We start from the raw sequence: 21,251 nt of genomic DNA, 5'->3' as shown, positions 1-21,251 counted from the left end.
CGAAAAAAAAAAGGTTAGTGTTTTGCGGAAGGTTAGAAAAACTTCGTGGGTGGCATAGATAAGGTCATTTTAAGAAAACAAGTTTCAAATTTTATTTTTTTGTATGCAATCCCGCAAACTCGGAATTAGTCGGGGAATACAATCCCGAAATTAAAATCGGGATGAAATATCTTCCGGGATTCGGAAGCGAATCCTCTAATTGTGAATCACTTTCCAATAAACCCATTAAATTAACTTTTCAGTGACGGAAAAGACTTAACGTTTGATTGAAATTCTTCCGCTAACTGCTCTAAAAACGTTTTCGCGAAATAGGTACTTGGGTTGTTTTTTTGCATTAGTTTCTTATGCATCTCGATTCGCAATTCGCATACCTACAGCTACACGTAGCTAGTTCAGATTACTTGTCCATGTGTTTAGTACACTATAATATGATGTAGACTGTAGACCGACATGTAGCTCTTGTCTCGGTGCATACAGACCTGATTTATGCTATTTTGAAGCGTTAGTACCTAAGTGGTAAGTAGTTATTTCTGTATGGAACACCAACACCAAAATCTTGTTTGGCTTTATTAACACGTACACATGCTTGCATGAACTTATTTCCAAAAATTAAATTCGTGCAAAACCTATTTTAACATTGTTTCATAATTTTGAAGTGTACAAAGTCAACGTATAGACACAATATTTATCAATAATGATCCATTAAAATTAATCAAAATATTTTTAAGAGTTCAGCAATTTATGCTTATTTTACAAGCTTCTACTCGTATTTGTTTTTGAATTACCTGCCTATTAGTTAGACTAAGAGCTGGTGAACGCCAGACCTACGTCATTTTATAAAACCTGAAAGTTTGTCAGCGTATGCTCCCAATATAGGATAGAATGTTGGTGAATCTTGAAGTTTGGGTCATCGTGGCTTTGGCAGCTATCCTAAAAAACTATCTGGCAAGGAGTTGGAACTGTCAAAACTGTCTGGGTGATGGGGAAACTACTTCTAATTATTATAGCTGCCAAAGCCATGATGACCCAAACTTCACGATTCACCAACATTCTATCCTATATTGGGAGCATACGCAGATAAACTTTCAGCATTTATAAAATGACGTAGGTCTGGCCTTCACTAGCCTTTAGGCTGAGTTGCACCACCTAACTTTGACCGTAATTACTATAGTTCGAAAATACTGAACTGTCCTATCCATGACATTGACAGTGGGGCGCTACCGTCAATACCGGATCGTTGGTTCCGATTTTTGCCATGTTGGAACTTGGAAACCATATAGTTGAATGATGGTAGCGCTTCCCTGTCATTAAGTTTGGTGGGACAGTTCAGCGTGGGTCATCTACAACGATAACCGGTGCTTTTTGTATGAAGTTTGACAGATTTTTAACGTTAGTCAAAGTTAAAGTAAGATGGTGCAACCCAGCCTTAGTCTATATCCCGAATTGATTTGAGATTGCTCTCAAAGTTGATTCAGTATTCTCAATTCAAAACAAATAAAATATCTGCTGCCTCTGTTATTGTGTTATAAATTTGATCAATTCAATAAAAAACTTAGTTCATATTAAGTATAGTGGCGTGGCCTCCAGTTGATTTAATAGGTTTTCGGATTAGAAAATACTGTTTAGTAAAATTATTTTACCATAGTTGTTTTTTTTAGTCATTGAAAAATAGTTAACGTTTACCTATCATAATAGCAAGCGTATACGCGTTCTACAAGTCGGTAATGAGCTGGGACATGTATTACGACAACCAGATAAAAACAAGTTAGAAGAAAATTAATTTCTTCCATTTAATGCATATTACTTCACTAATATTTAATTAACATTAGTGAATGGATAGTTAGGTTTTATCAGTATGCGACGCAGCGCCGGGTGGGTGGTGGTGAGGCGGGCGCGGCGGCGGCATTTGGCCGTTTTGCATTGCAAGCCCGTTCTGAGCGCGCGTCGCGTTCGCCGCACTCTGCCACTCAGAACTCGGTTCACTCACTCTTCAGTCACACGGCAACACCCGCAGTTGCGCCACAAGTTTTGTTTGTGGGAATGGCTCCTTAACCTCCTCCCAACAGTTTAAGCCAAGTGTTCCTAATTTTCGATAAATTAGGATACTAAATATCAAATTATACTCACTTACCAGATAATAGTAGTGAAAACTAAACTACACTGTGCATTCACGTCGGGCGCGTGCTGTTTCATTGCACAACTCAACCGGCTTATGGCATCCAGAATGGCGAAATACCGCAGGTATGGCTACTAGGATACCTTTGTCTTACGCCTACACCTTTTCTCTTACTCGTTACTGGCTCAGTAATGTCATTTACCTTAAAAAGTTGTAATAGTACTACAATAATAAGATAGGTAGCGTCTCTAGCAACAGTGTTCAGCTGTTTTTATTCAGTAGTTATTAACAATACGTCCGTGAATCCTATGCACATGAGCACGTGGTGTGTTAAGTAAAATGGCGGCGCGGCGCCGGTCGGTGCGTTGTGCGTCCGTCCATTCGTGAATCACTCGCATATGACTGGTTCAATTGATAAAATTATTATCTTCGAGTATGATTAGGCGGTCGCGATGCGTAACTCCTAGATCATTTACGTTACATGTTGAGAGTTGGAAGTAGTCGACCGTGAAATTAGCCTAGTTGAAAGATTTATAAAATTAACATTGTTTTTAATCCTTTATTAGCCTTTGATTATATTAAATTTGTATAAAACACTTTTCAATTTCTTAATCGCGCTACATTTATTCAGAAATTAGTATTCAAAATGCAACCCTAAGCCCCTCTAGTTAAAATTACTTAAACTTTATTAATTTTTCTCTTTATATTCATCAAAGAATGTAGTATAACTGATCGCGTTAACGCTATAGACAGACATGCAAGCATTGGTGAGATAGTGCTAGTGGGGTTAACCTATTTATATCAGATCAATACTTAACCTAGTCCGTCTGGTCTATTGATTCCGCGGGGTATGACATGACCGACATCAACTGTCCTCAATTGGTTTATTAATCCAGTTAGCCATTGTTAGCTTGTTTGTAGGTACATCCATGACAAAAAAGCGGAATGTCCTCTGGAAATCGAACTACTAATAAATATGTTAAGTTTTATAATTTGTGCATTACTTAAATAATTTATTAAGTAACCCTACTGGCCCCTTTGCATGACCATGTATGTAGGTATGTACTTATTATTAAAAAATACATAAGTATTATCCTTCATATTACATGGCAATAAAACATGTTTCTTCAACGTGAGCAATGCATGTTGCCCTACCTATTATGTATGTATGTATTATGGGGTCGCGCTGGCGGGTTACAGCTAGTTAGTACATAAACATAATATAAATCGATGTAATAGGTAGGGATATGCTCATGCATGCTTATTATTATTATAATAAATTGTCCTTTAAGTGGTTTAAACTTGTAACCTTTCTATACTGGCCTAATTACTCTTATAACGGACTTAGGGTTGCCAACTTTTTTTTTTTAAATATACAGTACCTACTATATCAAAGGTCTGAGAAGGAAAACAAACAGTATTTAAAAAAAATAATAATCAGTTTTGCTCTACATAGCATACCTAAATGTAGTGTTGGGTATTTAATTTTAAAAATATCTATGGATACTAGTGGTGCTTGCCGAAAACAGTATTTTGTATGCTTTATTTTTGTTCTAATTTAGTGAAAAACAGTATAATAATAATAATAAAATAAAACCGAAGACCATAGGGACTTCGAGTAAAAATAAAGAAAACGTAATAATAATAATACTGTTCAAAACTGTATAGTTGGCAACCCTAACCCGTAACGCGCCGTTGTTGTAAAATATTGGTAAATTTTCTTTCTCACTAAAATAACTATACTTCGATAATTTTTCTTTGAAGTCAAACAATTTATCCAAGTAGGTTGGGCGTGGAAAAATATCGTTAAAAGTTGGTAAATACCTACTTACAGATTGTCTTGGATGGGAAACCTAAGAAATATGTAATTAATTAGCCAGAGTAATTTGTTTAGATAGTAATATTTAAAAAAAATAAATTACATCATTTTGGCATTACTACATTACATACCTATTTCCCAATTGCGAGGTTAAACTGTCAGTGCAGTGTGCCAAACCTAATCTTCAGTTAATTATGAGTTACTACAGGGACGATTAAAAAATCGGCTCCTAAGGTAGTACCTATGTCATTAGTTAAACTAGTGTATGATTTAGAATTCAGTATTTAAATGGTGAAATATGATTTTGTCAGTTGGTAGTTTGTTGTTAATTTACGTACGGTATTGATGACCGGCCAAATGTTAGGATACCGTTCAAGAATTTACGTTTAGAGCGAGATAGCAGCTTCAGTAGGTGTAGATAGGTAATCACGTCACTCACTCACTCACTACATACAGCCCACGAGGGGTCATGCAGCGAGCGGTGTAATGCAACGGAATTGAGTTTGTGAATGGCGCGCGGGCGCGAGGGGTGGGCAGGGAGGGGTTACCAGCGCGGACTCGCGTCTGGCGCGCCGCGGACCGCGGCCGGGCCGGGTGTTGAACGAGGGCGCGAGTGGTGATGTCATCTCCGGTGCTCCGCCATTTTGTAGCGACAAACAAACTGCGGGCCACGGTGGACGACTCGTTATTTACGATTCGTGATATATGTCTTTATATCGTAATATCTCATAAGATATGTCTTTGGGAACAATGCACATCAAATCGAGTTTATCATTCTCTCTCATCAGGTAGTTCACGCGATTTCAACCGGGTTTTATAATACCTAACAAATGTATGCCATAATCGATGAAAATGAAAGAAAAAATCTATAAATTGCAGTTATATTTAACAATTTAACATAAAAAACTATATTATTATTATCCATGAATTAACAAAAAAAAGTAACTGACCTAATAAATATCTAATTGGAATAAATTAAAGATAAAGCGGCCTATTGAACTTGGCTTGACACGCTGCCGCGTGTCTAGATCAAACCAAATGTAAAAAGTCTCATTGTCGAACATGACTACATGATAATAGTTATCACAATAATTACAATTATTGTAGGCGCGTACAAAGTTTCCTTAGATCTCTGCCATTCTCATTTTTGCTAAATAACTAACTGGCATCCATGCTTAGGCGGAGGGCCTAAGAACTGAAGTAAACCGGTACAGGGCAGCTAGCTGGGCAACAAGCGATTGCTATTGATATCGTTTGAATTGGAACCTATATCATACGTTACTGCAGCAGAAGTGCAAAAGAATGCAGATCAGTAGTAGCTGGTGGTTAGTCGTTAAGCGCTGAGAGAGCAAAAAGAGATGTAAAAACTCCATTAGGGCAAAACTTACTTTAGTTAGGGCAAGCAAAGTTTTATTTTACTAGTATGTAATACATATAAAAATACTTTGACTGAGTAACACAGTAGTAACACACACTGCTATGGTCAGCAGGACTATGAAAAAAAGAACATATTTTTGAAAAATTTTACACTACTTAGTAGGTAGGTACTATGGAAGCGAAGTAACCGATTCTGAAGTGGAACTATTCCGACAGCTGCAACAGCTGCTGTTATCGGCTCTGGCTGATAATTTTGTCGTTAATAGGTCAGCAGGCTAGGTTTTTTCGATTAATTGTTACCTACATGATTGATGATTAGGCTATTTAAGTACCTCTCAGGCCGATTTTTCAATCGTCGGATAACTTTTAACTGAACAATGAACTTGTCATGCCATCATCAATGACAAACTTATTCTTCAGTTAAAAGTTGTCCAAGGATTGAAAAATCTGCCCTTAGTCTTTTTCACCTAAGATGATTCGTATGACGTTTCAAGTTTTGATTTTTGTGATGTTTATAATTCACTGCTATCGATTAATGAACCACGGCAATAATCGATTTTTTTATATCTCAGCCCTAAATCTATTCCGTATCACACATTGCGTACTTTAAATAAAACGTATTTTTTACATCGTATTTAATTAAAATATAATCAACTAGCTTTCCGCCCGCGGAATCGCGCGCCTGGATTACATTATCTACATATTTTACGGAACCCTATTTTTTCCAAAATAAAATTTAGCCTATGTTACTCGTGGATAATGTAGCTTTCGAATGGTGAAAGAATTTTTAAAAACAGTCCTGTAGTTTTTGAGCCTATTCATTACAACATTCACATTTCAAAAATATTCTGCAAATTTAGTATGCGTAATAATAAGGATAACCTTGAAGTGTCATATTGATAATCTTAGGTGAAAAAGACTATAGTAAATGTATGTTTTTATTGTCTGGGTACATGAATCTGTAATTTGTATTTACTCACTATGAAATGATTTTTATTTGAATGAATACAAGTAGTTGTATCGCTTCTCGCAGCCGATCATCAAAGGTTCTCATCAGCGGACTTCCCCCGCATGTTCGCTTCGACAACATCGAGCCTCTGCTGTCACAGTACGGCAACGTGCAGCAATGCGACAAAGCCAGCTCCCGCGATCCCAACACCCAGGCGGTTTTTATCACGTTCGAGACTCCGGAGCAGGCGTTGCAGTGAGTATATTCATTGTTTGACGCACTTCCCACGGTCACTGGATAATCTGCTTGGTTTACTGTGTCGGGTCGACTGCTTGTTGGACTCTCGCTTCTTCTTTCACTTTCCTTCCCTTTGTTCTCTGCATGCTCTTTTTCTATCCACTCGTATGTGTATTGTATCGTATTGCAAAATGTTTTATTTACAGGCTATCTATGGGTTGTTTGGTGGATTGGATTTCGTGTGTTGTTCAAAATTGACTCACTGTTTTACAAGGATATAATAATATTAGAGTGCACCTGCTAATAATTGGCTTCTTCTAATTATTGGGTGTCTAAATATAACGAATGTCCGTCTGAATTTAAGGTGTTTTTTATAGTTAAAGAATTAAAGCAAAAGCTTAAATGGTGGTGATTTTGTTCCAGGGCTATCAACGGGTTGAACGGCTGTGAACTGGAAGGTAGCCGTATGAAGGTAGAGGCCGCCGAGCAGAACGCGCGGGGCGGACGGCGGGGACGCCCGGGCGGCGGCCGCGGCGGCGGCGGCGCGGCGGGCGGCGGCTCGCGGCCCACCGACTTCCCGCTGCGGCTGCTCGTCCAGAGCGACATGGTCGGCGCCATCATCGGCCGCCAGGGCAGCACCATCCGCCTCATCACACAGCAGAGCCGTGCGCGCGTAGACGTCCACCGCAAGGACAACGTGGGATCCCTCGAGAAAGCCATAACTATTTATGGCAACCCAGAGAACTGCACCAACGCGTGCAAGAGAATACTCGAAGTGATGCAACAAGAGGCCAACAATACTAACAAAGGGTAAACTTCAGATTATTATTCCACTTTATTATATGTATACGTATTTATAATGTATATGAATTACGTTATTTTCTTGTTATCTCATATTCAAATTTGCTTTTCAGTGATATATCCCTTCAAATCCTAGCGCACAACAACCTAATTGGACGTATCATCGGCAAGGGTGGGAACACTATCAAGCGGATCATGCAAGAAACCGATACCAAGATCACGGTTTCTTCTATCAATGATATCAATAGCTTCAATTTGGAGCGGATCATCACCGTCAAGGGCACTATTGAAAACATGGCTAAAGCCGAGTCACAGATATCGGCAAAGCTCCGTCAGAGCTACGAAAGCGACCTGCAGGTATATACTTAAAATATTTTGAAGATTCTTATTACAATTAATTAGTTCCAAATTTTAAAGTTTACATGCAATTTCTTATTCCAGGATTGTTGACTAAAATACCTTTACGTATGTGCACAGGTGTTGGCGCCACAAAGCATAATGTTCCCGGGACTGCACCCGATGGCGATGATGTCGACTGGTCGCAGCTTCTGCGGCGCTCCGCCCCCATTCCAGCCGCCGATCTACGCGCCGCTGGCCGGCCAAGGCGGCGCCCAACAAGGAGCCGGGGATAGCCAGGTAACACAGTCTTATAACACTCTAATATTCTAATACCCTCATGCCTGGGCCGCACTCATCGCGATAACCCGAAGACTCGCGCTATTGCGATGTGTGTAGCCAAGTATTAGCGTATACTTCGGTGCTTTTTTGCATAGATACAAGATTTCGTTCCGCTGTCGCCCGAATGTTATCGCGATGAGTGCGGCCCAGGCATTATTCATAATAAAGCAAACAGCATAATAAACCTATTTTAACTATTGTACTGTTTTGTCACTTTCTATCAAGTGATGACAGCACCAAGTAGGAACGAGATAAAACAATGCAATAGTTAAAATAGTTTATTAAGCTGTTTGCGTTATTATGAATAAGGGTATTAATCTTTGAACGGCATTCGTACTTTAATCTCTGTCAATAATTAAATTATAGCGTACTCGAGTATAAAGGAACTTAAATTTTTGAAGTGTTTCTTATACGTTTCTTAAAATAGAATGCGAAAATAAAAATATGTACAGCACATCAGACTATAGATTTTTGTTGCAAAATAAGTAGTCTGTATTACAAAGATATAATAAGAACTGAATTCGCACTTAAAATAAATTTTATTCTAGATAAATAAACTAGAAATAGCGCACTCGTGTGACGACAGTAGAGTTCTTATGGCTCCTTATAGGAATTGATTACTGACTGTGGCACTTCACAGCTACACTACTGCTGTGCTGCTTAACGTATTTCATTAACCTCTTCAACGCCAATGACGGATACATGCGTACATCAGGTTAACCGCCAACGATGGATTAAGCTAAGCGTCCACTTGTCGGTGTCGTGCGCAACGGACGCATCGCACGCAACGGATCGTACTATTATTTATATGGAAACTCATATAAGTGCGTCCACCTGTCCGCATCGTATGCATCGCACATCCGATACGATGTGTTTCATACGTACGATGCGTCCGTTGCGTGCGATGCCGACAAGTGGACGCTTAGCTTTAATCCGCCTTAAAAATGATGTCAGTAATAGGCTATTTTTTTTTAATCTTTTTAATAAAGATTCCCGTTAGCCCCTCGTACTAAGCTAAATACATATGCTTGTGGCACGAGTGAGCTCACCACAATAGTCGAGCGGCGGCGGGGACCGAGTAATAGTAGTGAAGTAATTGAGTATTATGTAAACTGAATAATAATGAATACAATGATTTGATGATAATGGCTTTTGTATTTGACGTGGCGCTGAAAAGGTTAATTTGATGGCAATCCAAGTAAACCATGTCATACTGTGGGCATTTCGGGTCGTGCATTGTTTAGTTACTTTCCACAGTGGCGTTAATTAGACCTGGTTATAATTTCTTGACTAAATTATCCTTCTACTGAAATAAAACACTGTAGAACGTAATGCCGCTTATACATATTTCCTTAATTAAATAATGAACATTTTGCAGACTGACTGACACACAGGTTAATAGTCATGCGATTCAAGAAGCGACAATATGACAATACATTATGTAATATGTTTTAACTTGACTAACTTAGTTGTTTGCGATAGTTAACTGTGTTCTATCTAATAATGAACTCTTAATACATGAACAGCCTTCTAACATTCGCAGATTAACTTTCGTCTTCGCAAATGTGATACTTATAACCTTATTTCTCTTCAATTTATTAATGGTCAAATAAACTGTTTCAGGAAACTACATACCTTTACATCCCAAACAATGCTGTGGGCGCCATCATCGGCACCAAGGGATCACACATCCGCAACATAATTCGGTTCAGCCGAGCGTCGGTTAAGATAGCGCCTTTGGAGCAAGAAAAGCAAGGCGAGAACCAGAATGCTCAACAGGAGCGCAAGGTCACAATTGTTGGCAGCCCTGAAGCCCAATGGAAAGCACAATTCTTGATTTTCGAGAAAATGCGAGAGGAAGGTTTCATGTCTGGCTCAGAGGACGTGCGACTGACGGTGGAGATAGTCGTTGCGTCGTCCCAGGTGGGCCGGATCATCGGCAAGGGCGGGCAGAACGTGCGCGAGCTGCAGCGCATGACCGGCTCGCTGATCAAGCTGCCCGAGCAGCCGCAGCAGGCCGGCGGCGCGCAGCAGGACCACGACACCACCGTGCACATCGTCGGACCCTTCTACAGCGTCCAGGTATGGCCATCACTCACATTTCACATTAGCAATTATCACGCGAAATATTTTCTTTCATCTCCGACGGTTTTCATAAACAATGCTATACGTTTCTCGAGGAACCGGTAAAAAAATGTTTAGGGTGTGTTTGCATTGGCGAAATACCATGTTCACAGTTTGGGTTTGGTGTGTGAGATATTGAAAGATGACACATGTAGTTACAAGTCCAGTACATTTTTTACAATTTAAAGGTGCTTCTTTGTGTTATTATGATACTACAGTTTAGGTTAATAAGATAAGTATTATACATTTATTATTGCTGGCGCAGTGCAGTGCGACTTATTTACTTATCATATATTTTAGAGTTCTTCTCACTGTGGCATAATGAGGTCTTTACATTTTGTAGCGATCTCCAGAAGCGGGATGAAAATAGAGCAGACACGGCCTCTATAAGGATTCGGTCGATCAGAGTGTTAGCCATAGAATTGGCAGTACACTATGGCTTTTAATTCCTTTGATGCCTTTCTAGGTGAGTAATTCTTTTTATTACTGAAATAACAATGCGAATGTTCATTTCCTTATTATATACTTAGACATAGTAATAAAGTTATTCAATACACTATGGTTTTTAATTCCTTTGATGACTTTATAGGTGAGTGATTATTTTAGTAAATTCTGAATTTCTGTGCGAATTTTTATATTCATAACTTGTAGGGGAAGTAATAAATTAAATCTGATTCGCATCTTATATTTGAATATGCTATGCTTTTTAAATGGACTAATGTAACTACATGTGGGTGTAAATTTGTACAAATACAACCGACGAATGGAATGATAAGTGTGGAAGGAATTATGATTGTTGAATTACTTTTATATTAGGATTTTATTTATGTTCATTGTTTTTAACTCTTCATTGTATTGTTATTTCCAATGTGCGCCATGAAAAATTAGGTCTATGGCTAAACTGAGTCAGTGCCTGAGAAGGGAGAGTTGCGAGAGGGTGGGTGTTTTTGTGACGGTAAAACGTCAGCGAGACTACAATTTCCTTCAGATTTGTATGCTTTGTCGCGTCATAATGGTGCGTCCACACTGGACGAATGGGCTCGCGCGGCAAACTCGACATCTTGCTCACTCAAGAGCAGGGTGACTCAAGACCATAATAAAAATCAATGTCACTCCCTCCCGTGTCGCTCCCATACCTCGGGCACTGATTCAGTATACCTATAGTACACTGTACTATTGTTGAAATAAAAAAAAATGTAATGAACTTAACGAAGCAACGGGGTTTTTAGCAGAAAAATTAAAGTACTTCTAAAGGTTGACAAAATGTCTTCCCTCCCTCCCTCCCTCAAAATGAGAGTTAAAATGCCTATAATTGTTTTTAAATTTTGAATTGCCTCAAATTTTAACAAAATCGTAGAAGAAAAATGTAATAAAATATTTATAGTGAATTCTATCAATATATGTATACAAATGTTTAAATGTTCCAGATATTGATTGGGGCAATAAACGATACAAATAAACATTTATCACTAAGTTTAGATTTTGTCTGGGAAGTGGCAATAGGCCTAACCTAACAGTATTTCTTTTAGGTGGTGTTTCAAGAATAAGTACCAAATGTATAAAGGTGTCAGCAGACTGCAACCACAGGCGGCACCTACTTTAACAAATCAAATTATTTATTTTTTGAAGAATTATTTATTTCAACGAGTACATTATAGGCCAACAGTCAGACTTTTTAAAGAGTTTAATAAGATTTTAATTATGTATTATACAATTTACGACACATGCAGCTGAACCCACTGCGTTATAAAGGGATCGCCCATCCGTAACGAGGTAGCTTATCACGAGCGAGGGGTTTAAGGGACGGGACAATTGTAATTTATGCAATACAAATTACTAATAAATAATAGGTATTATTCTTTAGGTAGATAGAAAAGAATTCGGTAGGTAGAAAAAAACTGTAATTACATAAACAGGCAGAACTGCAGAAGTGATATCGGCTGCTTTCGAAAAAAAATAAAAACCGAACAACTAGTAGTCGCTTGCGGTTGCCGTCTGTTGCTTTTTAATTTTACACCTTTCTTAGTATCACCGTTATTTCAATTGTTAAATACTGGGGGTATTTTTCTCGAAATTAATTTAATATTTATTCACATTAGCTGCATTACAATATTGTTTTTATCAGCCTAAGTAAATACACATTTGTACTGGCTTATTGGTTAGCAACATAGTAATAATTGATAAGTACCGTTACAATGCAATTTTTGCTATCTACTTAATGATAAATCGTAGACGGGGAACAATTTGGAAAAAAGAGATTCTTATTCTGTGACAGCATTAATGTCTGTGTTTGCAATCGTCTATTATTACCCTGTGCTTAGATCAGGGAGCAGTAGCCTTATTCACGTAACAAAACTTCAACGACAACAAAACATTGAGTTGCGATCCTATCGAGTATAGATGACCCACGCTGAACTGTCCCACGAAACTCTATTATTGTATTTTGGAACTCTGGATCCATGACATTTACAGCGGGGCGCCACCGTCAATACGGGATCGCTGGTTCCGATTTTTGCCTTGTTGTAAACCATAAAGTTGAACGATGGTAGCGCCCCCCTGTCATTGAGTTTGGCGGGACAGTTCAGCGTGGGTCATCTATACGTGAATTATGCCACAGGTTGCGCCTTATTTAAGCTGTGCTTTAGTTGCGAAAGTAGCCTTATATTCTGTGTTTGATTCGTGATTGTTGTTCGCAGTCGGCTCAGCGCCGCATCCGCGCCATGGTCGCGCAGGCCAGCGCGCCGGGCCGCCGCCGCGCCGCCCCGCCGCCGCCGGCGCAGCAGTAATCGGCCTCCGCTCCCCGACCACACCACCTCACCCCCAGCCCTCGCAACACATACAACCTGCCAGCCTCGGCGTCTCCTGAACGCAACATGGCTAGTAACATTTACTCTATTCGATCACAGTTTGTGGTTAACACTGGTTTTCAAATCGTAGATTTCTACTTGAACACTACATATACAGGCTGTTGAGTTGACAGCGTGTGTCCAAATGTTGTTGTTGACATAATTATATTATTGTAGTGAATTGTAAGTAATTACTATTAATAAATCCATATTTTATCCCGGATTATCTATGTTGACAATGATTAATATTTGAATATAATATATATTATATATATACTTTTAATATACACAATTTTTTTTGTCGAATATGTCAGTTATATGAATTAGTGCCGTGAATATATTTAATTGTTATATTGTTTTTCATACCATGTTATTCTGCTACATATTGTGAAGAGTTGACTAAGAATGCAATAGTTAATGATTCTGTTCTCTATATACATATACACATGTTGATAACAATAGCTATTATAATATTAGAACCACATCATTATTATACTAACGAGAGGAAGTACATATTTTGTTTTGTTATAATAATAATAATAGATTAATCTGTTGAGAGCACTTCACTATACTGTTGAATATTATTTAAAGGGTGTGTGTGGGATAAGATTAGGAACGGATAAATACACACGATATCGTTTTACCGAGGAGGCTCAATAGACGAACAGATGTTTAGACGAGTGTAAGAATATTTTCTTTGAAACGATACATGGAATTTCTGCATGCATGCTGATGAGAACGTGTTGTACTATGGTGTTATGGATTCGACGTGTGCGTTGGGTGTTAAGTAACTAATCCAAAGAGTGACCGCCGATCCGGTGTGGAATCGGCAAGGTAGCGACGAGCCTTGACTAGACTGCGGCGGCGCCCCGCCCGCCGCCGCGCGCCCCGTGCGCTCTCTACATTACGGAAACGATGCATCCACTCCATGTGGATATAAATATTTTTGATATACTAGTAATTGTTGGAGAATAAGAATTAAACTTATGAGTTTTAATTTGTAAGTGACATTTGTTGATCGTTTTCTTTGTAATTTTGTCTTTGTTAGCTTTATAATGTTTTCTTGTATTGAAACTTAAAGATTTGAAAATTAATACGATACCGTAGCGTATGGTGCGAGTGAAAACGTATTATTTGGTTCTATCATAATATGTTTTATTATTCAAATGTACGATTTGCGTTATGTGCCAAGTGAGATATTTAATTAACTATGAGAGATTAAGATTAAGTGAATAATATCAAAATTAATGAAAAGCTTAGATATTTATATTTATAATTGTGATAATAATATATGGAAGTTTTGGCAAAAAAAAAATCTGAGAATGTATTACATTCTTATTTCCACTTGAATTTTAGGTTAGATAACTTTTTAATTTTGGTAAGGCAGTAGGTAGAGAGTCGCGGAACAAGTTCCGCGGCACTTGACTTTGCCTGTCTACTATCAAACCCCAATACCGCACATCTGTCTAAAGACATACTGCTATCCCAAGTGCATCAAAATAATTTTCATTTCATATCGATCGTAGGATCTCCCTTACGAAGGGTCGCGGCTTAGCATCATGATGATTGAGGGGTCTGAAGAATACATTCTTTAGTTTTTTCATTGAATTACTTTCTCAGTATGATTCCTTGAAAGATACTGACTATCTCTAACTGGTTTCTCCATTAGTCATGACTGGCTTTGGATTTACTTCTTAACTTTTGTAAATTGCTTCCACATATTATTGAAAGTATTTTGAATCGATATCTCTATTGGCGTTTATTTTAATGACAGTATTTATGTCGCGCATTAATGATTAACGCTATACATACATTAGATTTGGAAATGGTTTTTAATGAAATGAATACAATGTTTTCATGTTCATATATTTACTTATATTTGGCATTTATAGAATTTTGTAATGATATGTAATTGGAAAAATAATATCGGCTTATTATTTTTCATACAGTATTATTTCACTAAGAAAATGCACCATAACGCAGTTTATATGTATTTAAAGGGTATGATTACTTAATTGGTCAAATTTTAGTAAATTTATAATAAAAAAAATAGTTAAATTAAAATTACTGGCTCACACTCCTTAACACTGGGAAAATTGCCATCTATAGAGAACTGCACCAATTGTTACATCTTATCATAAAGTACATAGTTACTATCATAGTACTAGGTGATGTTAATAAAATAAGGTTCCTATTATAATACCTACCTCGCTGTTGTTTGTTATAATGGCTAATTTTATAGTACACATTATTCTTCGTTTCCATTAGAGTTGTAATCTGGTTATGAGAGTCAATTTTTTCAGAGTTTAGTGAAATATTTGAATTTTCTATCAAGCTTATGTGATTTATGATACGACACGGTGCAGTTTTCTTACACGCTACGGAAATTAATGTTTAACTCGCTTCCGTTGAATAGTAATTCGGCTTAGAATCAAAATATGACAGCATTAAAGGTTGTACTCAGATATTAACTCACTCTGCCGACATATCAATACGAACTAATACAAACATCTCTGCCTCAAATCGCAGAAGGAAAGTTGTTACTGCTGATGCTTCTTTGTCCAAATACCATCAGGGCATGTGTGTGGTTAAACTAAGGGGTTGGTTACTATATCGGTCAAGGTACGACGACAAACTGCGTACCTATTCGCTTATGACAATTTTGTGAGTGATTACTGATAAACCAACTATGGACACAGTAAGGCACTGTCACACAGTTATCTCGGATTTTTGCGGTACAACATTTGCATTAACATCATACGTATCGGCTAACGTTTTTGAGTGAGTGCGCCTTACTGTGATGCCGCCGGCCTTTTCATAATAACATTTTCCACATTGCACTGCATAGCACTTTCCTCATTACGAATTGATAGACAATGTATTCAAATGTGTACATACAAATAACGGTATATATTTATACCATTCCAACATTACAGTTCCTACAAGACTGATAAATCGCGGTGTGCGTCTAGGTGGCTACTGGCTAGACGCACACCCTGGTCTTTGAACTAATATTGATAACTACTAGCAACTATTGACAATAGCTGTATCACTAAATAACTGCAGCATATTTGCATTGACCAACTTAATATGATAGTGTAAAATGTTTGGTTGTAAAGAACTTTTGGCGGGAATTTGGAGTTTATGTCATGTCCTGAGATCAGTGTTCACATTGCAGCCAAGTTGGATTGTTTACGGTTGCGGATTAAAGCTGCAGTGTGCGTAATCTCTTACCACAGTAGATGTATTCATTGTAGTCATTGAGATTTTTGATTCTAAATATACGATAGCATTTAATTACTATTTAACATTCCATTATACCTAATAACATCTTATTGCTGAGGAATTCGTTTAGGATCAAATCTCTCGGTGTGCATTTAAAAATATTTGGAAATTTGTATTTTAATGTTATGTGGTAAGTATTTGTAATAATTGTCTATTGGTCAATGACCTCAAATTACATGATGTACAATTAATAATCACGGTGTTAGCAGTTATTTATACATTACGAAAAAGTATTTCATTGTCAACTAGGCAAATTACATTACCCGTGCGCCCTACCGTGGTACTCGATTCAAACAAGCATATATATTATGTATATGGTAGTTTGAACGTGTTATTGCGTTTTTACAGTACCTTTATTGTTGCGCACGAGTAGTGGTAATTCACCCTAGTCTATGAGATAGTATATTATGCATTATTGACGTTTCAAGTTATGTGTGTTGAATTTGTATAGAATACATGTTATTGTAACATTTCCACACTGATACATAATTGTATTTAATATACACTGGACAAAATGTTATGGCTTGTGTCATGTGTCGAACAGGGCATATAACCCGCTAACGACCGTGGTCAAGTGCGGTGCCGATGTGCTACTAGGTCGCTGTTAGACACAGGCAGCCAGATTCCGCTTGCATCGGCTATCTAAATGGAGTATAATAAGCAGTTACTTTCACTACGACAGTGTACATATAGGCATGTTGTTTATTCCTTCCAAATGTAAGCGAGAGGTACATTATGATTTCTAATATGTTTAGGATGCAGAAATAGTTTTAGTTGATTAATTGTATCGTTGTGAAGTAGTGTTAAGTTGAGGGTAGGCGCGGGCGACGCGCGGCCACGAGACTGAACTACAACCTGCCGCTGCGCCCCCGCGCCCTTTTACTTACATGTCATTAACGCTAATATACTTTATCATTCTTGTTTGGTTCTACTGTTATTTACGTTTTAATATTACCTTCTCATGTGTGTAATCACTTTTTGTGTATTTGAAGTGTGAACGACTGAATTCAATTTCATTTTATGTTGATTTTCATTGATTGAGGGAGTAAGATATATTATGAATAGATGTACCTTGCATGTAGCGTCGCAGCATCGAGGCGGGCGCGCCGCGCGTGCGCCCAAGTGCCGCGCCGCGCCTGCCGACACGCGCACGGCTTGTGTCCGAGCGTGTTGTCAGTTTCCTACATAACTTCACAGTTGCATTTTACTACAAGTGTTTATTGTTACTTTTGTCTCATGAAAACTGTCCAATATAAACTTCACAATATTGTTTTACAAGCTTTTATTTAACTTGCAATGTATGTATGTATGTCTGGGTCAAATCTTGCAAGCTTAATTAGACCCACTTCCTGACAACCGTTTTGAGCAGTAATTTTGCTGTTATTCGGATGACAGTGCAATTAAATTGTCATGGAGCTGGTCTAATGATGGAGCTGAAAGGTAGAGATAGCAACTCTGTGACGAAACAATGAAACCCTGTCGAGTTTGGGCTCATTTGATTTGTCTAGGAAAGTTTTTAGAGCATTTAAATAAAAGCTTGTCCTTAAAAAAGGTTTAATTCATTATTAATTTTTCATACAAGATTTCTTGTACCGCCAAAATTTTCTTTGAATTTTGCTGTTATTTTTAGAACCATTTTATAATTGGTATAAGTTCTGAAACTAATAACTACCTCAATATTACTAAATGAATATGATAATTATCTTTGTGCATGTTTTTGGGAACTGAATTTAAATTACGAAAATCAATAGAGTATAAGAACGCTATTTTAAACATAGTAACAGAATTGTCAAAATTAGATTTCGTAAAGTAATAAAAATGATGAAAATTAAAGTGTTCTTATTAATAAACCCTTTATTTAGTATTTTTTTACTTTTGTAAACAAATCATTATTATGAATTTGCCATAAAAATGTTTTAAAAATTGTGACATATTTCCTGCTGTTAGCTTAATTTGTCTATTTTCAACCGACTTCAAAAAAAAGGAGGAGGTTCTCAATTCGACCCGTATGTTTTTTTTTTCTATGTTTGTTACGCGATAACTCTGCCAATTATGAACCGATTTGAACAAATCTTTTTTCGGCGTATATGTAATACCTCAAGGGTGGATGTGCATGTGGATTGAGTGATCCTTGCTTCAATCTTAACAAAAATCGAGGAAGTTTTACTTAAAATATGTTAAAACATTGCGATGAAGTTTAAAAATTTGTTAAACCTAAGATAAAAATGTTATGGCCAATAAATAGGAGCACTCATACCGCACGCTTTAAGAAAACGTCAACATGTTTATTTCAGAAAATAAAGCTTTTCCACTTCTTTTTATAGTATTGAAAAATTGTTAAGAATATGTTAAAACTATTAACAAATTCAGAAATTCCTTGCACGTCCCGTTCCAAAGTTATGACGATTATTTAGGATCACTCACACCGCACACGGGCCGTATGAGTGCTCTTCAAAATAATGACTTTTTATTAATAAATACGTTTTATTTCTGTTGGGAAATGTGTGCAAACTGACGAGCGAATTTGTTAAAGAATAAGTGTGACAAAACTTAAAAGCTGAAGGAATAAATTAACCTTTATTCTTTCCTCCAATATGCCGTGTGAGTGATCCTTACTTTTACCTCTATCTGCTCATAGGAAAATTGGGGATGAACTTTTTTATACGCAATATCTCCGCCGATTATAAATCAATTTGAACGATTATTTTTTTGTTGAATAGGTATTATCAAAAGGGTGGTTTCATGCGAATTTGAAGAAAATATTTCACCCCCAAGGGTGGAAAATTGGGGATGAACTTTTTTATACGCAATTTTTAGTTTTTTTTTGTGTTCACGCATTTGAAGTCGGTTTTATTTTTTTTAAAAGTTATGTATTATGATGTCTCGTTTTTAAGGTGGCTTTAATTTCAGAGTTAGTGATAGGTACCGTATTTTTTTATTTTTTGTCCAAAAGGTTACGTTTCAGTAAACGCTGATTGAATTTGGTTAGTCTTCATTTATGTAAGTTACAGGCTTCACTGAAATTATTTATTCAAATACAGAATGTCGTCTTTGAGCCAAAACTTAAAATATTTCTAAAAACTGCATGTTGTTCTTCTAATATTTGTTACTCAATAGAGGTCCACCCATTACGAATATCTTCGCTAGGTACCTAGCAATGGTAATGTTGCTGTCAAGGCTATAATTTTTCTCTTATCTTTTTTCTTGTAAGCTTTAAAGCATTCCTTTGGTTTAGGACAGATTAAGTTTTAGGTTTTCAGCGCCACGTCAAATACAAAAGCAAATCACTGACGCGATGACGCCACGCTTGATAAATTATGATATCAATATAATGAGTGCATTACCCAGCAAAATTTTTATAAATTTTGTGCTTTAGAGAGTCGAGAGTATAGCAGAGAATTAGTCCATCGTGAGCAGAAATTTTTTAGCTGTGTGGTGACGGCAGAGTAGAATACATTTGTCACCAACCCCTACTCTTCCCGCGGGTGTCGTAAGAGGCGACTTAGGGACTACACATCAAACAGAGAATGGGCAGCAGCGCTCTCTGAAAAACATCAATCTTTTAAACTGCGATCTCCAACCCGCCTGCCAAGCGTGGAGATTATGGCAAAACCCTCCACTATAGTGGAGGAGGCTCATAGTCCAGCAGTGGACTGTAAAGGGCTGTTGATGATGATGATGAGCAGAAATTTGTCCACTAATAGCAAAATTCGTTCAAATTATAGTTTTAAAGTTATTAGGAAAAAACAGATTTTGCAGCAAAATTTTTTTTTTAAAGTCGTTCTATCCCGGAACCAAATACATGGATAGATAGCTTTTGTTGCGTAGTAATTTGTCCACGAATAGCAAAATTTGTTCGTGTTCCGGTTCTCAAGTTATTCAGAATTTTGCTGGGGTAATCGTAAATGGCTCAACGCAGAAGTTTGAAAAAAATACCAATGATAGACCTTGATTTGTTCAAACATAAGTTATTGATTTGAATGATAAACACCAGTGTAATTAAATAATTTCGAAAATCAGATAAAAACGGATTTGTGAGTAAACCAGTACTCTTACAATCGAATAAAAAAGGTGTAGCATATACCCTTTGTACACCTTTGTGATGTGGCTTGGCGCAACAAAGAGATTTCAAGAAATTTAATTCAATTTAACAGTCTTTACTTTCGTGACCGAATTACGCAATTCCCTTATAACAAGGGAACATGGCATACAATGGACAAATTAAAATGTTCCTTGAATAAGCTATCCTATTAATTTTAGCTTGATATTACGTCTTATAAGGAAGTTATTGAACTGCAAAAAAATACCAGGAATTCTTCCATAAGCCGACCAAATTATAAAGGTTACAGAAAAGCGACCTCTCCATACATAATCGTTGCCATCTTAAATGAACGGTATAATATAGATGTTTCGTCAGTACAGTTGCGAACAAAAGTGTTGTGTAGTTGATAGATCAGATTATTAAAATAATAAAACATTTAATTTTTAAATACATTTATTTTTTTACTAATATTTTACATTTACGTTGTGCAATTAGCGGCCAACAATTTTATCATTCTAGTGGTTTCGGAGCCTATTCAATACAAACATATTATAAAAATAGAAATCTTTCCTCGTGGTTTCGATTACAAACATAAAAAAAATACAAATCTTTCATCTTTTTGTTAACCCACCAAAAATATTTTCATATAGGTACACACCTTAGTCAAAATATGTGGTTTGGGCATGAAGTCAAAGTCAAAGTCAAAATTTCTTTATTTGTTTAGACTAAAGGTTGCAACTAATTGGTTTCGGAGCCTATTAATAAATAAAATAAAATGAAATAAAAGTGTTTATTTCTAACAATTTTACAGTACTTAACTAAATCAAATTAAATTATCTCCATTTAATACAAAAATACAAGAAAACAAATCATTCCCCTTTCCTATAGATAAAATCCTTAATTCTTCAGTAATCATTACACATGATATTATGAGACATTTTAAAGAAAATAAAGACTTGTCGGCATGATTAACGCCC

At 36.9% G+C, this 21,251-nt stretch overlaps 1 protein-coding gene across 2 annotated transcripts; it reads left to right on the top strand.

Annotated features, from left to right (window-relative positions):
* The first annotated feature begins 1,946 nt into the window (after positions 1–1,946).
* Imp (IGF-II mRNA-binding protein) lies at positions 1,947–18,030 on the top strand. Of its 2 annotated transcripts, none has more exons than XM_028300751.1 (7): positions 1,947–2,241; positions 6,346–6,516; positions 6,922–7,308; positions 7,413–7,656; positions 7,777–7,935; positions 9,601–10,059; positions 12,798–18,030. In XM_028300751.1, exons 1-7 carry the CDS (start codon positions 2,213–2,215, stop codon positions 12,885–12,887), a joined length of 1,539 nt encoding a protein of 512 aa, XP_028156552.1. In that variant the 5' UTR covers positions 1,947–2,212; the 3' UTR covers positions 12,888–18,030. The 2 variants fall into 2 exon arrangements, with proteins under 2 accessions (XP_028156552.1, XP_028156553.1); XM_028300752.1 differs by lacking the exon at positions 12,798–18,030 and adding an exon at positions 10,445–10,480 and having other exon boundaries at positions 1,949–2,241.
* The last annotated feature ends 3,221 nt before the right edge of the window (positions 18,031–21,251 follow it).

Source organism: Ostrinia furnacalis, unplaced genomic scaffold, assembly GCF_004193835.3.
Source record: "Ostrinia furnacalis isolate ACB-3 unplaced genomic scaffold, ASM419383v2 OfSCF0780, whole genome shotgun sequence".
NCBI lineage: Eukaryota > Metazoa > Arthropoda > Insecta > Lepidoptera > Crambidae > Ostrinia > Ostrinia furnacalis.
The sequence above is the reverse complement of the archived record's forward strand: the minus strand, read 5'-3'. Positions and strand labels throughout refer to the sequence as shown.

What these genes read in the sequence shown, in the direction of transcription:
- Imp (XM_028300751.1), top strand. Translation starts at nt 2,213, where the DNA reads ATGGCATCCAGAATGGCGAAATACCGCAG. An exon ending in GCCAACAATACTAACAAAGG is followed by an intron (nt 7,309 to 7,412) that starts GTAAACTTCAGA and finishes TTTGCTTTTCAG; the next exon opens with TGATATATCCCTTCAAATCC. An exon ending in GCTACGAAAGCGACCTGCAG is followed by an intron (nt 7,657 to 7,776) that starts GTATATACTTAA and finishes GTATGTGCACAG; the next exon opens with GTGTTGGCGCCACAAAGCAT.